This window comes from Chironomus tepperi, unplaced genomic scaffold, assembly GCF_022539635.2.
Source record: "Chironomus tepperi strain 1889 unplaced genomic scaffold, CSIRO-AGI_Ctep_v1 contig_335, whole genome shotgun sequence".
Taxonomy (NCBI): domain Eukaryota; kingdom Metazoa; phylum Arthropoda; class Insecta; order Diptera; family Chironomidae; genus Chironomus; species Chironomus tepperi.
In genome coordinates, this window is record NW_027226457.1 from 2,003,249 (window position 1) to 2,025,047 (window position 21,799).

General features: G+C 32.3%; 2 protein-coding genes across 18 annotated transcripts in view; one reads left to right on the plus strand and one right to left on the minus strand.

Moving 5' to 3' along the window:
- Window positions 1-21,799, minus strand: part of LOC139093193 (myb-like protein P) — a 143,605-nt gene that overhangs the window by 107,906 nt on the left and 13,900 nt on the right. For 5 of the 17 annotated variants that reach the window (XM_070643817.1, XM_070643816.1, XM_070643815.1 and 2 more), the window contains exon 1: window positions 1,242-1,816. The exons of 1 other annotated variant lie outside the window; for it this stretch is intronic. The gene's annotated coding sequence lies outside the window, so the exon portion shown is untranslated. Of the gene's footprint in view, window positions 1-1,241; window positions 1,832-21,799 lie in introns of those variants that run through there. 11 more of the 17 variants (XM_070643828.1, XM_070643818.1, XM_070643823.1 and 8 more) reach the window with 4 other exon arrangements.
- Window positions 19,566-20,189, plus strand: LOC139093316 (mpv17-like protein). Its single transcript, XM_070643996.1, has one exon. It carries the CDS (start codon window positions 19,566-19,568, stop codon window positions 20,187-20,189), a length of 624 nt encoding a protein of 207 aa, XP_070500097.1.

The window sequence follows — 21,799 nt, forward strand, 5'->3', positions numbered from 1 at the left end:
AATCATGAAAATACAATTATAAGAATCTCATTTATGATTCAGCAAAGTCATAAAAGTTTATATTCACATAATTCTCAGATAATATCCATAAATGTAGGCTATAGAACCTTCAAGAACATTTAATAAATTTTTTATCACAATTGACTTATGAATCACTACAAAATGTCCATAATATGACTAATTTCACCACCAACATAATACAACCAGTGTCAGGAATATCAATTTCACATGCAAATTCAACATTTAAGGCCTGCATTAGTACACAAATCATGATCACAAGTGTCACTTCTTTTTGATTAGTTTTACAATCATATTTTCATAATTTATTGCTCCTATGATCCCATAACGCACAACCACAAATTTTTTATTGCTCATTAATTATGATAATAACTTGACAACAGATTCACAAAAAATCGGTCTCATCTATGAATTTTCTTTAGTTCCCTGTATTTCTTTTTAGGTAGTAAGTCTTAAAACAAGCCACAATTGTTCACAATTCACAATAATAATTATCAAAGCTTAAGTTGGCCTTAATGAAGAATCATTTTTTATTATGGGACATCTTTAATAACTTTATAGACACAAACGCGTACAAATGTCAAAACAAAGTCATTTTGAATAATTGATTCCATTAAATCTCGATGAAAAAGTATACTCATTATAAATGGGAGTCGTTTGAAAATGACGTATAGGTCTGGGAAGTTTGAAATTCATTTTCAAATCTTGTAAAATTCATTTGGTATTGGCAAATGTAGGACTAGCTTCAGATGCCATCAAAGGATCGTCTTGAGTCATAATTCATCATTAAGGTCAGCAAAGGAAGTAAGAACTTCATAATATGAAGAAAATATATTCATTTCCGAGTTTCTAACCCTTGATCGCTGCGATGTCAATATCGCAGCAATTAAGTACAAACGTATTAAGCCACTACACCACCTAGTCATTACAGTTCACTTAAAACTATTTACCAAACATCACTTATAACCGACTCAAAAGGTAATTTTCTATAACTTGAGAATTTTATATCCAATTATTGTACAGACTGCTAGTACATATGCAAGAGCTCAATAAACCATACCGTACCACAGTTTTTATCACACGCATACGCTTTACTTTCAACTTATTTCAATCTTTTCACTTCACAAAAAAAAAATAAGCAAAATACACACTATAGTGTGGAACTGATTTCTTTAAATTGATATTTATTAGAGGAAATATTTCTTATTTTTCATTCACTCGACCTTTTAACTGCTGATGCTGCACATGAATTTATCTTTTTTAGATATTTTACTTTTTCTTTCTTATTCCTCTCTCACTTCACTTCACTGCGTAAAATCACGGCAAACACTATCATGAATAGAAGACTATTCTCTTTTTTTCTGGTTAATTACTTATTGTTATTTCCTGCCTCTTCCTCTTTAACCGATAATTTTCCATTAAGTACATACATAAATAGTAATCGTCTGTATGCTTCAAAATTGAATTGTGTATTATGCGTTTCAAGAATTTTTCCTTTACTGGCTTGAGATTAAACCAAGCGTAATTTTATATCCATTCTCTCAATTCTTGAATGTCAGTGCGGCATAAGAATATTTTTTTGTAAATTTCATGTAAATTCTTATTTAAATTCACTTTTTTTTAACACACCGCACCAGTTAAAGAGTAGAAAAAGAATTAAAAAAATTGTGTATTAGTACACACAACACAGCACATTGAGAATATATATAAAAAAAATTTATATTAACAAAACAAAATAAAAAATCCAAAGTTTCCGTACGTCAAGAGGGATAGACTGAATGCGATCAACTAAACGTGGAAAAATAAAAACAGTACCAAACAACACAACACACCAGAATAATATTCAACTTCTACTCAATTTTCTCAGCCTTATTGTATATACGTATATCGTATACATGTGAAAAATACGTCTGTTGTGTCTAATGTAGAAGAGGGAATAAAGCATTCGATAGCGACTCTCAAAAATTTTTTTTGTGTGTTGTTTCTCGCTCGCTTCTCTCACGAAAAAAAAAATGTTTCAACAGCTCTCCAATTATTGTGAATAAAACAAAGTTTGAAGACGAAAAGAAATTATTCTCACAACATTAACACAGCATTGAAGGCAGCGAAAAGTGAAGTTTTTTTCTTTCTTTTCTTTTATTATTTATTTGCGGTCACTTGGCGAACATGCTTCATAAGAACACAGCAGAGAAGTTTTGGCTATTGCCATGTATGTATTTTGGCTATAATAAATGATACAGTCGTTCTTCTTATTTTGACGGTTACAGCTCTTTTACATATTATTAAGTATATAAACAACACAAAAGACCATTCTTACTCAAGTTAAGAGAAGAATTAAAGGAAAGGAGAAAAATAAGTTAAAGAAGAGTTTAACTTTTTGCACATAGCAATTATTAAGAAAGAGATATTATGTTGGATGTCCATCTAGTTGGATTGATGGATGGGGATTTGGGGAGAGATCATTGATCTTATATGCAAATTTGTATGAAATATTCAGGAATAGAAGAATTTAGAGGTGTCAAAATTGAAATTCTAGATTCTGAGACTTGATTAAGTATTTGGAGTTTTTGCAATAATTTTGAATATTAACAAGTTTGCACACAATTAGAGCTATAGTCGTTATCTTAAATCGGGAGCGGTTGACAGCCAACAAGGTCACTCCCCCTGAATTAGCCCATCATATTATCAATCAGGCTAGTTTGCCTAAATAATCTCCTTCTCTAACTATAACTCTTTCCTAGAACCATCAATCAACTCAACAACAATTCAAAACCACAACACCACAAGATCATTCAATCAATAAAAATCCTATAGACATCCCATTCAAATTACGAACTAAGGAGAAGATGAAAAAAAGAATTAAAATCAACAGTAAATGAATAGCACGCGAATGAAACAAAATGAAAATAATACAGTATATAAAAAAAATTCAAATGATAAGCACAACAGTAAATTGTAATTGGAGGCTTAAAAGCCAAGCAGGGTAATTAAAAAAATTTTAGCTCATTTTCACCAAACAAAATCTGCTTAATGGAGCATTTTCACTCGGTCATTTTCGCTCTCATAAAAAACTGCAAAATTTCAATTTTGAGGCCATTTGGAAGTTTTTTATTAACATCTTTTCTTCATTTGATCTGTGCCATGTCAAGGGTGTCCATAAATTAACTTTCTTGTGTGCTGTTTTGCTTTGTTTTAATTATGATGACTTCATTTAATTGTTTAGTAGATATGTATCTAGAGTTGAAGTTTATTTACTGAGTTGGTATGCGAGTACTAAGTACAAGTGGACAGGCTTTGACTTGAATGGTTGTATGTCTAGTTTGGAGGACAACTAATGTCATCGAGACTGTAATGTAATTAACATGTAATTAACAGTTTCAAGGACTTTTAGTGTCATCGAGATTAAAATTGTGCACTTGGCATTATGGTACCTAACGTCTTACATAAGGAAGTAAGGAGCCATATTTAAAGGGGTCAGTAAATGGGGCCTGATCCAAATAATGATCCAGGACATCATAATCCTTTCAAGACTAATGAAAGGAACAAGACTGACTTTCACCAAAATCCACCCAATTCCCACCTCTGCTTCTTTATCTTCCTTAAATGATAAGAAGCTTTAAGTATCGATAAAATGATATCACCATTGACTAAATTTATAAATCAGTACACAGAACTCCGTCTTATTTATATTTCACAAAAAATAAAACAAAGAAATTCAAGAAGACAATAAGCTGCTCATTTACACCAACATTCTCTACTTGTATTACATTCTTTTATTTATTTACATTTAGAACTTTTTGTCGATTGAGTAACGGAAAATAAAGAAAAAGCATTAAAAAAAGCGATTTAAAATTTATGATACAAAAAAAATATATATTCACATAAAAATCACATGCTCAATGTATAGTCAGTTAAAAAATGTTAATTGTGGCGCAATCGGTTACTAGCATATAAACATAAATTAAGTCGGATAGAGAGAAGTGAAATAAATATAATTTCAGATGGTGGAAATGTTAGATAATTTTAAATTGCATTAATTAGAATTAATTGAATTGCGTACAATTTGCTGGCTTATCAGTGATAATTTCTCTTTTTTATGCTTTATTATTTTATAATTTGTGCTTTGGTATTCCCTTGTCCATCTCATAAAATGTGCATATACGCATTTATTGCACTTTATGTAATGATATTAAACATTCATATCATGATTATAGTCATAATGATTAAAATTTATTACTTTGCATCATCAAGTGCTCTCTGTTTGTGATAAACGAGCATCTAAGTAATAAATTAATCTACCAATAAATTTTTTATAAACAGAATGGCTTTTGGACATTTCATGAACATTATCGTGTGTCTGTACGTCTTCTCTAATTTATTAAGTTAAAGGGGGCCATGTGGGGAATTCAAACTTTTTGTTGATGTAGAGACTTTTTTATGGCAGAATTGAAGCATAAAATTTTTTAATTGATTTGCGGTTTTGATCATATTCTGAATTTGATTGAATTATTGCTGTGTGTGGGGATTGATGTTGGGGATATCAAGGCTAGTTAAGTTAGTCCAATGAATATCTATAGTTTCTTTGTTTGAGATTTGATCCAGAAAAATCTGGATTTATGCTCTAAAACTATAGTTTGAGAGGGATTTGAACCAATGACACTCTCGATTACATGTCAAGTTCTCTTACCAGCTTAGCTACTGGATTGATAGGAATTCTCATTTAAAACCATTCCTCTATGGAATGTTCATTGCATAGCTCTTATCGTTATATCACATCAAGTAGTAAATTTAGCAATTCGAACCAAAAATCCCTCTCTAACAGTCACCTTATCTCCCAATAAATTCCATACCATTTCCAAGAAATTCACCATCAAAAAAATCACATTTTTCAACTTCAATTAAATTTAATGTTGAGCAAGCCAACTTTTAACAATAAACCACAATTTCATTATCTCAATCATTTGATCAGCAAGGTAGATTTACAAAATTCCCACCAGCATTTTTCTCTCTTCCATTTTACGTTACGTCTGCAGACTTTACTAGAGAGAATTATTAAAAACGTATATTTTGCACATCATTTATCGTCCTCGTTGTCATCGGAAGTTCTTAATAAATATTATAATAATAATCGAAATATGTCTGTACATGGATAGGAATGAGCAGAAGCATACTCTGATTTAAATGAGCACGTGGACAAAATATTGATGCGTAAATGTCTAAATGACAGACATGGAAGTTGTCGGCATGTATATATGCACATATCAAGACAGAAAATAAAAGAATTCATGAATGTCATAGATGGTAAAATCAAGGTTGATGTCGATACAACGATGTAATGAAGGGCAATGAAAAATTTATTGGCTTGAGGACGGAAACTTCAATCTTCTTGGGGTGATGTACAGAGAGAAAAAAATTCCAATTTTATAAAAAGGAGATTAAATTTTTGCGATTAAATTTTTACGTAAATCAAGTCAGAGGGGTTATTTCCACTCAATCGACATCACAATTGATATTAACAGCAATTCTAAAAACATTGATTTGAGAGAACGAGAGAAGCAGGTTCAAAAATATTTTGAGCATGCGAAGCATAAAAACGCCAAACAGATGTTTATAATAAAAATATATATTCCTCGTACGTACAAAGACAAAGCATTGGTAATGGAAGTAAAAATTGTCGACAAGGCATTTAAATTTTTCCTTTTTTTGGTTGTGTCAATGCATTGAGGGGTTGCCTGTCGTCTCTCTTCACTTTCTCTTTCTCTCATTGCTGTTGTTGCTGCTCTCGAGAATTTATTTATTTCTCACCCCTATGTATATATTTATAAATGTGTGTAAAGCACTCAGCATATAAATTTTGTGTTTATATTTTTGTTTTTCTTTTGCAGAATCGATTTGAAAAAATAAGAAGTAAAAAATTTCATTAAAAGCAATTTTCAATCTTAAATTACGATACGTACGCAATACATTGTAACCGATTAGACGAATCTCAATTTTGGAAATCTATTGCGATAAATCACTCGCTTAATATTTTTAAACTGTTAAATTGGAGAAAATGAAAACTTTGGAGCCAAAATGTCTGTCGATTTTTTTGATGGAATGAATGAGATGCTTAGTTCCGGTGTCTGTCAAATGTTTTCTGGCACACTTTTAAAAAATAATGTTCATAAATTGTATACAGAAGCTGATTTCAGGACCTTAATGGGATGTATATTGTTGATCAAACTGAAAATGTATGGATCCCGAATAACTGATTCAGACTGGGACTCGAACCCATGTCCTCTGAACTATCTGGGGTCACTCGAGTATATGACAAAGTGTCATACAAAGGAATATCCATCCTAATGTATCGCGGAAATTGTTTCTCGACCATTGCAAGTAATTCAAGCAGCTATCATTCTCAACCATTAATACTTGAGGATGTAGTTCTATTCCTGTACTTCAGCTTAAGACCCAGTTTGGGCTAACTAAAATATTCGCTCAACCAATCTTCATCTATTGCCATTCCAACTTCTTTTGTGTAGCCCGCTAAATATTTTTGCTACGTTCAATGCTTTCACTCTTTTGTTTTCCTGCTGCTTAATATTTCTTTCTTCTTTCACTTATATGTTATTTCTTTTTTATTTTTTTTCTGCATGCCATAGGCAGACGACACATTTAGTTTCGCACATTTCGTCTGCCCGGAAAGTAATAAAACTATTCCTATACACAATTGTTATTGAAGGAGAAATCTACAGATTATTTTACAATATTTTAATCCAATTAAGCATGAAAATGTATAATATGAACGTACGTAAGTCGATGATGAGATTTATCAGGCTTAAAATTGCTTCTATTTTAATATTATATGAAGAAAATTACTTTTAATTACATGACGAGTTGCTGGTTTTAATTCCACTACGTCGTGCAATTATAATCGTCTACAGACTTTCCCTTCATATCACAGACTATCCAAATTCATTCTCAACTCTCGCTTTGTTGTGGATGAATAAAAACAAGAAATGAGGGAAATTTTCTACTTAGAAAGTATTTTATTCAGCAACATTTTGAGGATGATGAAGAAGAAGAGACGAAAGTCGCATAAAAACTACAAGAACAACACCAAAAATCATGAGATACGGCATAGTATGAGGAACAGAGAGCGAGAGAGAGTAAAAGAATGAAAATCATTTTTTATTATGTCGAGGGCTGCTTCCTAAAACCAAAAATACTGCAATGAAGGGGATTATTGTGCTATACAATCTTTAATTTATGATATAAATTGGACATAAAACTACTCTCAGGACCTTACACAATAGTTTATGCTCTTTTTCTCACTTAGTCATGTAAAAATTTTGCTATGTAAATATGTGCTGCATATAGACTTTAATGGGGAAAAACACATAGCACACACATGCATACAAATTATTTATTATTTTTAATAATCTACTCTGACTGCATTTACCTACATGCGAGTGTTGAAAACGAGAGTAAATGCAATTTAATTTATTGGCTTATGTGCCACACACAACCGTCTCAATATCAGTATTTTTGCGTCATATTTTGTATTCCACTATGCAGTTATAGAAACAATATTCATCATCAATTTTTCCTCTATTTAGCATTTATTAAATGCAGTAAATATTGCATCACATCACGAAATGTATGTATATAATCAAATGCACGCCATTTAAGTATATTAGACATGAACTGTGTATCTAGACTAATTGATAGGTAGACTATTCGCAAATGATGCATATTTACGCAATGTGGAAAGAGATTATGAATATATTTATGAAGTTGATGCAAGGGGAAATGACTTAATTGACATTGGGAGCCGTTCACTTATTACGATACCCTTCCTTCTGCTACCCCCTGAACATAGTAAGTGAATGGACACTATCTATAGATGACAGTCCCTCCTTACACTGCCTAACCCCCTTCGTCACCTCAAAGCTACGTCCCTGATTCCTGCTTCTAAGTTTACTCAATTTTGTGAGTTTTCCGGGTTTAATCTGGAGTTATCAAGCCTTGCTATTGATCGGAATGTTTCAAAACTTCTTATACGCATTCAGCTTACCGTCCCAGATCATGTACTATGTACGATGAATTATAAATATATTCAATTTTAAATGTTAAAAAATACATCCAGTTATGTTAAAAATTAAAAGTGAAGGTGAAATAGAAAGGCAGTCTTGCTGCCAAAGAATTTAAGAAGAAATAACAGTTACACCTTAATCCTATCTCTTTTAAAAAAGCATTAAAATATTCTTCCAACTTGATGGATTTATGTCTCATGTTACTTACACCAAAGGTGTCTTGAGAGATATACAGTCATGATAAAAATTTGGATCATTAAATTTTTTATGAGATTATCGGACATAAATTTGAATGAAATAGTGAGAAATGAAGAAGTTTGGATATGAGGCTAGGAATATTTGATGAAATGAAATTCAATTGAGCATTCATGTCAATTTCTTTCAGCTTCATTTGGCGAAATACAGTATATTTCATATTTTATGCAGAACAACAGTTGAGATGTTGACTTGGATCATTGTCAAAATTATTAGGGAGCTATATCATGTCTATAAAAATGTGTTTTTGTAAAGTACGGGACAACAACCGTTAAATTCTAAAAAAATTAAAAATATTCACGAAATACCTGCATTCAACTTGCATTTTGACACAATTTGACTAACAATCTTGACACAGCACATCCAAAATTCATTAATTCACAACTCATACAGCACAATCACACTGATTTAAAAGATAAAATTCACTGAACTGACTGTGATAATAAAAATAATAATTTCAGAATTTTTAACCCAAAGCTAACTTAGATTTATGAGATTTTATAATTGTTACATTGCAACTTTCATATTTATTTGTGTAATAAAAATTTACTATTTAAAAACATGGTCACGATAGCATTTAAAAGTGGATAGCAATGAAATGTTGCAAAATTGCATTCATAAAAAAGTGCAAACAAAACCAACAAAAAATTAATTAAATGTTCTGGAAAATTAGATTTGGGGTTGGGGATCATATCAGGGGTGTGGACAGGAATTGGGTAATTTGAGAATGGGGCAGGGGGTTGATAGACCCACCTACTTCCCCACCTAATTACGTTCCTGGATCTTTTAAGATTGGATCTTTCGGATAGGATGTGTTATGGCATAATTTGTATCTGGATTTCTAATTGGGTCCATGTAGACATCCAGTAGTCCAGTAATTTCAAAGTTTAATGTAAAATTACCATACTTAACTCAATAAAATTCAAAAGCTTATCATTTCAAGCTACCTTCTCATTATTTTGCAGCTTTCATACATTCCCAACTATATTTCAGCCTCAACTCATTAAGCTTCAATCACATAATGTATGTTCAATTCAACTAAAATCCACAAAGCATTCCCCGTTAAATGTACAATTTTACAGCCATTATTGTCTTATAAACAAACCTTAATCGTTTTAATCCGTAATGATTTTTTAATTCCATACAACAAATTCCCATGACTTTATTGACATTATGTTAATTATAGATCAACAGTACATTAATTAAATAAATAAAATAAAAAAAGCATAAAAAATTGTACAATTCATAAAAAAAACAGCACTTACATCATCATCATGTAGAAACAACAACTTTAGCATTCGTGACTTATTGAGGTGCATTTTACAAATGAAATGGAAGGAAACAAAAATGTCACACAATGATACAAAGTTATAAATATCAGCTTATACACTGATAAATTGACATGGGACAAAACTGCACACTTTTCTTATCATCTGCTCTATATTTCCTCGTGTCTCGCCCTTCTCTTTATGTTCTCATGTCTTATCTATCAATAATACACGATATTCGTGAATACATTTGAACTTATTTCTTTATTTTTTTTATTTATTTTGGGAAATCACAAAACTTTACTTTTTTTTCACATACATATATTTTGTGACGCTTACACAAGAGAAAACTGCGAGAAATGAACAAAGGAAAACAATTCAATTAAGGCAAAATGAGTCGTCGTTTCGTATCAAAGACATTTACAGAACTAAAAAATTCAATAAGTATCTTCTTTTTCACCTTTCTCATAAATGACATTTACTATGGAATGGAAATAAAAATATTCCTGGGCTAGATATAATAATGAATGGAATCTGATTTTGTATAGAAATAATTTGTAGTCAATGTCAGTTTGAGTAAAATGCACGCTAAGCTTGAAGATTTGATAATTAGCTCTATTATGTACACAATCAACTGGATACAGGCTCGTTGGAGCAGTTTCTTCAATCGCAAGATTTGAACAAGACGACAAACAGACAAACAGACAGATAAGAAAGCAAGATACATAAAAAATTGTACTAAAAAACCATACTCATCATCATGTAGAAACAACAACTTGAGCATTCGGACTTATTGAGGTGCATTTTACCAGGGAAGGAAACAAAAATGTCACACAATTACTAAGTTATAAATATCAGCTTATACTATAAATTGACATGGGACAAAACCACACTTTTCTTATCATCTGCTCTATATTTCCTCGTGTCTCCCCTTCTCTTTATGTTCTCATGTCTTATCTATCAATAATTAGGATATTCGTGAATACATTTGAACTTATTTCTTTATTTTTTTTATTTATTTTGGGAAATCACAATAACCTATATTTTGTGACGCTTACATTAGAGAAAACTGCGAGAGAACATAGGAAAACAATTCAATTAAGGCTGAGTCGGTTTCATCAGGACATTTACAGAACTAAAAAATTCAATAAGTTTCTTCTTTTTCACCTTTCTCATAAATGACATTTACTATGAATTGGAAATAAAAATATGACCGGGATTTACACGATTTTGAAGGATATCTGATTTTATATAGTATGAATTTTGTAGTTAATGTCAGCTTGAGATGCTTCAGTCAAGCTTCAAGATTTGGTAAGATCTCTATTATGTATCAATTTTTTGGATCCAGGAGTCGGTTTTTTAAACTATACGGGATACCCTGCCCTATCTGGGATACCCTGCTTTTTCCGGGATACCGTGCCTTGTCCGGGATGCTATATCCTATATGCTTTAGCCTATTTCGGCTACCCTTTCCTATTAGAGTAAGTACTCTAACTTATCATTTCAGGTCCTCTCAGCCCAAGGATACATAGAATAGGGAAAGAGGTAGGGTACCCTAAACTAAAGCAGTTAGAATAGGTTGATAGGTTCTTACACTAAACCCCTAAATTTCTTGCCCAATTATAATGCAATCTTTCACAAAATCACCAATAATGCACCAAAAACGACAAGTAAACCTGCCGCTCGGGATTTATTATAAATGAATAGCAGAAAAAGAATAGAATGGAATTGAAATGAGGAAAAGAATATTAGTCAATGGATATTATTTTATATTTTCCATAAAAAAGCAGAGAAGAAGTGGGGAAAATTTTCAATAACTAACTAAAACTAATATTGAGCATTGTTATTGATGGTTTTCTATTCATTTCTATTATTCTTAGTCATGCTTATGAGATATTCCAAATAAACGAGAAATGGACAATGGCTGGTCAATGTGCTAATTATAAGGTATGATTTGGTTTATTAGCGAGAGAATAATATCACGCGCCTGAGAAGACACACACGTAGCGTAGAAAATATTATTTTAATTAATGGCCTTTAGAATTTGTTATGGATAATGGGCTTTTAACACATTTAGGTAGATGAAAGGGATATTATGGCCGATTTGTGGATAATTTGGAATTTTTTCTGTTTTACTAAAGGTTTAAATGGGTTTTTGGCATGGAAACTACATTGATGGATTAGCTGGAGGGTCATTGGCATATTTCAATCAGGAAGGGATGATACTTTGATGACGTCATAATTAAATAATTCCCACATCACTCTAGTTCCATCCCAAAACCATCAAACAAGCTGTCAACATCCCGTTCGCAATCCAACCTTGCAGCATTTTTGGCATTCAAAACAATCCTCATTAGCAACAACTGATCAACAATCCCATATTAGACACAAAGATGAACCACTCCTTGTAGCTAACCGCTTACACAAGCTATTTAACCATCCATTATCATTTAATTTTTAATTTACTTGAAAGAATAAAAAGAAATGTTAAATATGCAAACTTTGTGAGTCAAACATGCTACTTAAAATGCCGTGTACATCTCTTCGCGTATGATTTATCGTGCTTCTTACATGTCGTTATTATTAATTGTTCACTTCTACTTTCTTGTTTCTTTCTGTCAAGTGATGCATGGTTCATGTAATATTGATTGTTTCTTGTCGACTTTAAACACTTGTTTGATGTGATTCAAACTGGAAATGTTTTGACGAGTATGGAGTTGCACTTCGGTGAGTTTGGAGAGGATGAAGATGAATGTAGAAAATGCAGAGGTAGTTAAGATAATTTTATTATTAATAAAATTTATTTCAACAAATTGCAAAATGATTATATGGTTATTATTAATATACCTACTAATAAATGAATACACTGTTGCTGCAATTTATATGGATATTCCTGATTAATACTGGTTCATAGTATGAAGCTAATGCTAAAGACAACGGAAATCAATTACTTTTTGGAGGATGTGAAACCCAGCATTATTATAAATTTAATATCAGATTAGTGACTGCAATGCCAAACAAAAGACGATCAAGAGTTTAATCCTGGCTGCAATCTATATCCGGAAAGTAACAGTTTCAACAGAGAAAGGAGACTTAAATATGCTTTGCCCCACACGGTAGATCCGTGGTAGGAGTATGCGGCACCTATTCATCACAGCTGTGATTCCTATGCACAAGAACTGAGTTCGAGTCCCACTCAGGCTATGTTGTGAGGAAGTGTGCTTTTCTATTTCTTGAACCTTAGAAGTGATGAAGTTCCGAACATATTTGACTCAACTTGCATAATAAATCATACGTGATTGCACTCATGAAAATGATAAATTTGACTTTGATAAGCTACTGCAAAGTTATCAAGAAGAGTCACATTTTTGCAGTTATTTTGTAAACAGCCTACAATTGGTCTATATTTGTTATCAATATTTAATGTAATAAGCATACTTCCAGTTAAAGAAACCGTTGATCAGCTGCGTCCATAAAAATTCCCACCCCATGAATTTTTATATCACCTTAAGCCAATTCTCGTGAATTGATTTTCATTGAACTTCTTTAAGTATTTTATTTCCATTTTTTCTTCCAAGAAAAGATAATAATAATATTATTAACACACAAAAGTATATCGATGAAGTCATAAACATTGATAAAAAGCACATAAAAAAGCAAGCTTGAGGCAAGCTATATAGATGAAAATTAGCAGTAAAGAGATTGCCAAATAACATTACTAAATTTATTGAATCAATGCAGTCATTAAAATAAATTTCACTGCCCAACCCTTGATATCGATGAAATGAAAATAACTAAGTAGTGGCATGACATAAAGAAATCAACTAATCTAATGGTCAAATCATCATTTAATGCTGTAATTCTCTTTTCAGTTTGAAATAGATATAGACATAAGATATAGATATGGACATGTGTGAGAGTGATTGTTTTTGAGTTTTGAAGGTTATGGGGTCGTACACTAATGATGTTATATTATTGTGGGAATCTCGAGGTTGAATGGCTGATTGGGAATGCTAGGGATATAGCCTTTTGGAGCTCTAGGGGTAAAGCTTAAAAAGTAGTCTAGAATATAGTCTAGGCTCACATCAAGGACTAGGATACCATCAAGAATGATATCCAATAATGGAAAACCTATGTGCCGCGACGCACTGATTTCCTTAAAAGACATCATTAATGAACAGCTCCTTAATAGAATACGCAAACAATATTTTTTGTCCCTTGGCAATTATCTTCTTCATGACCCTTGGAAAACATTGGATATTCTTTAATTCTCTTTTATATCATTTAATGAAATTGTACTAGACATACAATAAGAGACTCTCTAAAGTATAAAACAAATATAAATCACATTTTTATTACTGACATTACATAGAATTTTCTGTTATCGATTTATCGATTCTATTTGCAGTTCTTTCCGAAGTCTTTAAAAATAAATATGTAATTTGAGATTTGTAGAATGGAAGGATTGTAGAATGAACATTTGTGATACTGCAGACACCGCAAAAAACGTAATCAGATTAGGGCGCACTCCTGACATAAAAAGATCAGACTTCTTTTGCATTTTGTTTAAGGGAATTTCTTTAATGATAAAAAATTTGATTTATTTTTGCATTGTGGATGTTTTTACAATGAATATTCAAAGGAAGTGAATACAAAATGTTAAGAATATAGTTTTTATTGGAATTGGCTGCAGAGTACGATAAGATTAACGTTGGAAGAAGATGGATGAAATATTCGAACAGAGAAGTTTATTGTGCTTCTGGGAAATATTTTAGTCGAATGGATATAGTTTTGCTAGATTTTGGTGACTGAGGATTAATCTAGGAACTAAAGTGACTCAAATCATTCTTTTGAACCTTAACTCATTCTAAGATTCTAGAGAAACAGTACACTTTCCTACAACATAGTCCAAGTGGGATTCGAACCCACGTCCTATGATTTCCGGTCGCATGCTCCTACCACTGAGCAACCTGGGGTTGTAAGGAAGCGTAGCACAAAGCACACTTAAACCTTCTTAATCTATCCGCTTCTCATTACACAGCTCTTATCGATGTATTCGATCACAGTACAAAACCAACAATAACGTCATTGTCCATTGCTTGATCAACCATAAGATTGGCATGAAAAATTCAACAACTTTAGGAAATCAGCTGATCAAGGTCAGCAGAAACTACGCAATAATTCAACAGTAGCGTTTTGAGCCAAATTCAATTTTAGATTTTTCAATCCAAGTGTCTATTTTAATGAAAATTATAAAAAATTGCCAATTTTCTACACGCACAGGCAGACACAGTACATAAAATATTGTTTTTGAAAGCAGAAATACAGGCTACATAATTTGATGTCTATTTTCTAAGACGATTGCTATCTTTGTGCAATAAATATAAAACTTTTTTTGATCATTAATTTAAACATCCATTCTTAAAGAATCCATATTCAATCATGAAAGTTTTCAATCCGATAAGCTGTTTTGACTATAAACATACAAAGTCGTATTAATCAGTCTGGAAACTTTAGCTTTCTAGCCGGTCGATGCTTGTAGCATTTTTATCCATTAAAGGCTTAAACAAAAAAATGTTTTCTTTCCACTGCCAGTGCCACTCATAAATACATAATCTTATTCATACACAACGAGATTCTAAAGCGAATCGGATTTCCGTAATGGAGCCAAATTAGTCAGAGTAATTTAAAGTAGAACTTGAAAAGTTGTTTACTAACTCACTTAATTAAAACGTTGCTGCCTCGAAAAGATCAAATTTCTTGTTGCCTTTATATGCGTTGACGTTGTCGTCTCCTCCGTTCTTTTGGCTATATTACTAGTGTATATGTATAGACTCATTGTGAATGACTTTAGGTAAGAAAGAAAGAGAAACTCGCTTATTCAGATTTATTCATGAATAGAATATAAAGAATGAAACTTTTTTTTCCTTCTGTGATCTCGTTAAGCTCATATGAGTTAAATGTCTTTAGTATGAAATTCTAAAGAGAAATCTGAGATGAAAACCGCAAAAATACTTGGGATTTAAATGGAACGGGGGGATATGACGGGAATTGTCGGGAATTTTGAGGTTATGTATTTCATTTTTGAGTCCATAATTCAAGACAAAGGGCAGTGGTCACTGCATACACCTTATCATACTGTTCACTTCGCAGCCACGTGGCCAATATCTCAACAATGCTGACCAGGGATTTGATTAACCAAGACTCCATACTCATTTGGAAGCTTGATCTATAAAAATTCCACGTAAATTCACTCCATTTAAGTCTTGAACACCAAAAACCAGCGGTCAATCTCTAAAAACAGTTCATTCGGTCATTTCCAGACCCATGTCCAGAACCCCCATTTTTAAAAATTCCAAAAAAAGTACAAAGTACCGAATTATAATAAGAACTCATGCATTCCAGCCTATTTTCTGTCATATTACACTTCTTTACATTCCATGCTGCCAATGTTTTTTGAATGTCCCCATAAAAGAAGACATCATTCATCATACCATTTGGTAAACAATTTTAAGCCTCGCAGCAATCAACTTCTAAATAATTTGTTTAGCAACTTTATACAGTCGGGCAAGCATATGTGCAAAAAAGAATTATAAATGAAATGTATGAAGAGTTGCTGTTTCAAACGTAGTGAAACGTGAAGTAAAGGTGAAACCTTATCAATTGCACAAACAAACGAAAAAACTTTATTTTTGTGTCTTTTTTACACTTTTCCGTGTGCTGTTGACAAGATAATTTGAGCAAATAAGCATGGTAAGCTCAAATTACGTTGAATTGTAAAAGCAAATAAATGATAGAAAGTATGAAATTGCGAGAAGTGATGAAAATTGGTAGTTTGGTGATTGTTTCAATGCTGTTTGCAGTTGGGAATGGCGAACTTTATTGCATAACTGAGTCTGGGGTGTGCTGAAATTGTTTAGTTTTGCTTCTTCCTTAATTATTGCGAATTAGTAGGATTTGATTAGCAGTGGTGGACAACATGTGTGCAGCAATACATCAGAATTCCGGAGAGTAGTGGTGGACAATCTGTGTGTCGCGGCACACCTATGTAGTAGGCCTCGACTTAAGCCTCACATGACATACGGTTTTTGACATATCCAATTATTTTTGACAGCGCTCTAGAGTGCCGCAGCACACATGTTGTCCACCACTGCCATACCATATGCACAGGTGTTTCTATGCTTAATAAAATGAATTTCCATAATTTTTAAATTTTTTATAAAATTCCTAATAAACCGGACAAATTCATAAAACATCCTTAAGGTCAATACAGCAATTTTAAGAACGACATTTCGTGTTAGACACCCACATCTATTTAGCAACACAATACTCAATAGCAAAACATTGCTTTCAAACAAAAATGCAGCCAACAAGCAACGTCAATAACATGAATATTTTGAGAATCACTGGAAATTATTCAGTCACTTACAATTAAAGTCAACTAAAGAGATTCAAGATATGCGAAATGTAAATTGATGCCGGTAGGCATCATGTGTCTAAACAAATTGTTTTTACAGCTAATCTATATAATTAAGATCACTAACTGTGACTTGAAATAATTTATATGAGGTTAACACATTGAAGTTCATTAAGCAAAAAAAAGTCAAATGAAATGAAAAGAAACTTGTAAGTGTAAATTTTTTTTAAATGGAAATCCTTCAAGCTCAATGAGATCACGCGTGAAATTTAAATAAAACTCGGTGAGTTGAACGGTTGACTTGGATTTGTTTGTACTTGAATATTATTGTATAAAATATCAATTTTTTATTATTATTATTTTATAGTGTATAGTCAGAGATCTTGCTGATGTGGAAATTGAACGCATCCAGAATTTTAATGTTGAATTGTATAATCAAACATTTGATACCACAGATGATATTGTTTGACTCAATATCGATTGAATGGATCTTGAATAAATCATTAGTTATTGCAATTCATTTCATGGCATATTGCTTTCATGTTATGTCATGTTCCCGAGCTGCATATTCATCTAGTCATGTCTGAGTAATCAATTTGGAACTAAGATCCAGCTTTGACCTAACATGACGTATGAAATTCTTTAAATTAACCTAATAAACACAAAATTCCACTCTAAGTCAGTATTCTTATAGTTTACTGGAAGTATACATGGCATGGCCGGAGTCACTACAAACCAAAAACTCAAGATAATATTGCAGTTAAGACAAACGATATTTTCCAATCTCAATGTTTTTCGAACGATTTTTGATGTTTTTGATCAGTCTTATGATAAATATGACTTCTTATTGCAACTGGACAGCTATATTTTACAGGCGTGAATGCAATGTTTGCATCTGTAAATACTCTCTGTAATCTGAAACTTAATAAAGGTCAGTTTCTTCAAAGATGGGCTTGGTTAATGATAAGTCCATAAAGTTGGACTCGTCTTTTGTTTTATTGTGTATGCATATCTATTACATATTGCTGCATTATGTGTTTTTACATTTTACATCCGATTTATTGTGATTGGCTTGAATATAGTGATTAGTATGGTTTATGAACTGGTATCTAGCATATTCAGCATGGGGATGATTAGGGATCAACAACATGATCTACTAAAGTCTATAGGCCATATCAGCTGAAATCAATAAATCCTCATTGTCCACACAGAACTGCAACTTCAAGTCCCATAGATTTTCCACACATCCCAGCTATCATTGAATTATAGCCTCAATGAAAATCAAATCAACATTAAGCATGATAAGTACTTGATTTATTAAGATCGAATTAAATTTATTAACCTGCTTCATTAGTCATAAATCATTCCTTTCACTTAGTGCCGCTTTCCGTTTATCATCGAGTACGTTCATCATATAAATAATGCAATAATATTCGTAGAAAAACAAAGGAACGGATATAAAAAGCTTTAGCAACAGAAATGGATTTTTTAAAAAGGATCCACACACAATTTTCTCATAATTCACAATTAAGTCTATATCCACACAATATTGACTGGCTTAAATATTTACTCGGATAGCTATGGATGTTTATATTTTCATCTCCTCACATTTCTTTGCCTCAGCATTGTAATAACGCAAATATTTATTTCTACAAATTGAGTAATAAAATAAAGAGAAAAAGCTTTACAGACATCTTTAAAATGTCACGTATGTATGTTTTTGCAATTTTTTATAATTTTTTGTTTCTGTTAAATGCAAAACTACACATCAGCCCACACAAAAAATAATAATCTGCTTCAAACTCGTTTGGTTTGGAACCTTGTGGATAAAGATGATGCACAATATGGGCTGATCACATACGATATGATTTCTGTATCTTTACTCTCTTGTATCATTGGAATATTCATTTCCTATGACTTTTTTGGGGTCATCAAATGATGTCGATATATTCATTTCCTATGACTTCTTGGGGTCATTCATAAATGATGTCGATGACATCGATCGAGTGATCATTCAGCTTCTATGAACATCACTCCCAACCCGACCCCATATTCGACAAGTGAAGTTGTGCATTGAATCTACAATTTTGTCTTTACTATATCTCTTACATCACGTTCTTCAAAAGCACCGCCAATATTATGTATGAATCATATAAATAAACATATAGATGTCGGTACTTATAAAACGATTAAACTATAAAATAGAAATAGAACGAGGTTCACACTCCATTGATATCGAGTTATTCGCTCTGCCTTTAATATATAATGTGGACATTATGGAATTCTATATTTCTCGCACATATTTATTGCATTTTAATTGCATTGGTTCTGAGTCGATGATTTAAAAATTGAAGGAATTGCTTTACTGTTTATTTAAATTGTGTGGCAGCATTTATGAGTTGTCTGGATTGCATCATCAAAGTTATTGTCGAAAGATGTGTGTCATTTGGTTCCATAATTCTATATTTAACACAGCATGCCATGAAATTTTTTAGGTTATTCAGTTCTGTTTACAAAATTTAAAATGAAAAAATGATATCACAAGTTTCAAAGTTCTTTCGTGCACGTCCACTGCTCAAAGGAATGGCCATCTACAGCATCATATGGCCAGCAAGCTCGATAGCTCAACAATTACTAGCAAAAGAACAGATTGACTTCAAAAGATCTTTCAGATTCTTTCTCTTTGGAACTTTCCTTGTGGCACCGTCGCTTCATGGCTGGATTCGCTTAACAAGTCAGATGTGGCCACAAACAACTCTTCGAACTGGAATTGCAAAATCACTAACAGAACAGATTAGTTACGGACCAGCAGCTGCTATTTCATTCTTTGTAATTATGAGTCTAATGGAAGGAAAATCATTTAAAGAAGCTAGAATGGAAGTTGTTGACAAATTTCCGCCAACATTTAAGGTCGCAATTTGGTTTTGGACAATCTTTCAAATCATCAATTTCTCGTTTATCAAAGAAAGGAATCGAGTTCCCTTTGTAGCATTGGCATCGTTTTGTTGGACAGTATTTTTGGCTTATATGAAGACAGGTGATAGGACAGTTGATGATCAAATGGCAGGGATGGAGGATGAAGATATAGAAAGTTCAAGAATTGATGAGTCCATGGCTGATGGGAGGATTATAAACGACAAAATGATAGGTAATTGATACAAATGTATGTTCAAATTCGGTTCCTATTGGCCCCACATCCTTCCATATCAGTAACATCCATAACTTACTAAACCATATTTCAGTCAGGTCAAGAACTTTGCTAACGGATTTTTGACAATCCTAGACTTCATAAACTACCTCGTTTGGCGATTCTAATGTAAACTCAGGAAGTCAACAATCCAAAAAGGAACAACAATCAAGATAAGCAGCTTATGACAACACAACAACCAACTCATCCTTTACTTAAACAAGCCTCATCATTATTGTAAATAATTTATCATGTTGACCTACCTAAGCTGTCATCCCAAATTGCATAATAAAGGAAATCCACTCCTTAAAGTTAACAGTCCCCACCCTCAAACTGCCTCAAACTTAAAAATTATTACTTTTTTCTATTTCTAGCTTTCTTAAAGTTTTATAGCTGTTCCTCGAACAGATGAAGCTGTCTATTTAAAATAACATAAATAAGAAGCACTCTGACCTCTAACAAAGACCAAAATATGTAAAGTGATAGAGTCGAAAAATGCTATTAAAATTGAATAAATCTAATGTCTAAAAATATACAACGACTCAACTGTCATCGCAGCATATTGCGTCAATTTGTTTCATTTTAAAAAAGAACACTAAAATTGCTTTACTTCATCGCATCCATTGACAAAAGCATGAAATATTTGAAAAGAAGATAAATGAGTAAATGAGTGAGATGGAGAGAGAGAGAATGAAGACCTTAAAAAGGTAATTATACCTTACGATCACTGGCAAACGTAGATTTAAACCGAAAAAAATTTAAATGAATGGATGGAAATTTAAGAGGTTTTATGTATGAAGGAAAAGAACCGTTACATGTTGCATGCATAATGCCGACAAATAAATCGAATCCTACAATGAAATGAAAGCACACTAATTAAATTAAGCTGCCTTAAAAGAGCAGTTTAGGTGCAGTATTGAGATCAAAAGAGTTTCGTCAAATTTTAACGGTCATTTTAGATTTGAATTTGTTATGTTCGTTCAAATTAGGGGAGAATCAACTGATTTATTCTGTTTCGATCAATAAAATGGTTCGAAAATCTTCAAATTCTAAAGATCATTAAATTAAAATCTTATAGTCCATTCATCTCTCTTTCAGTATGCCCGACAGACAGTCAGTAGCCTCAAACCCAGCCCAAAAACAAATTGTTGAAAAGAAAATCCGTCAAAAGCATCAACATGTACAAAATGGAATAACAAAATCGATCGTGTCAATCCATTTTTAAATAATCATATCTGACATTCCCATGTGACATTGTTTGGCTGCACCATGTAGAAAAATGCGAGCGATGTTTGTGCGACTCAAAGACAAATAGCTTAATGAATCATGTGTGTATGTTCAACATGACCATAAATTGAGAATGAAGAAGAAAGAAAGGCAGAAGAGAGAGAAAAAAATGTCATTAATTCTATTTTTGTAGTGCGCGCTGTTAAACACTTTTATTTTCGGTTCCGGTGTCACTATAAAATGAGAAATGTATGGAACTAGTAAAAATATTGCCGGTGTCTTGTGTGAATTATGTGTGGGTGGCCCACTATGCAAGAAGCTAAATAGCTTTAATGTGTTATCACCAAAAAAG

Coding starts and splice junctions, on each gene's coding strand:
- LOC139093316 (XM_070643996.1), top strand. CDS start 19,566: ATGATATCACAAGTTTCAAAGTTCTTTCGTGCACGTCCACTGCTCAAA.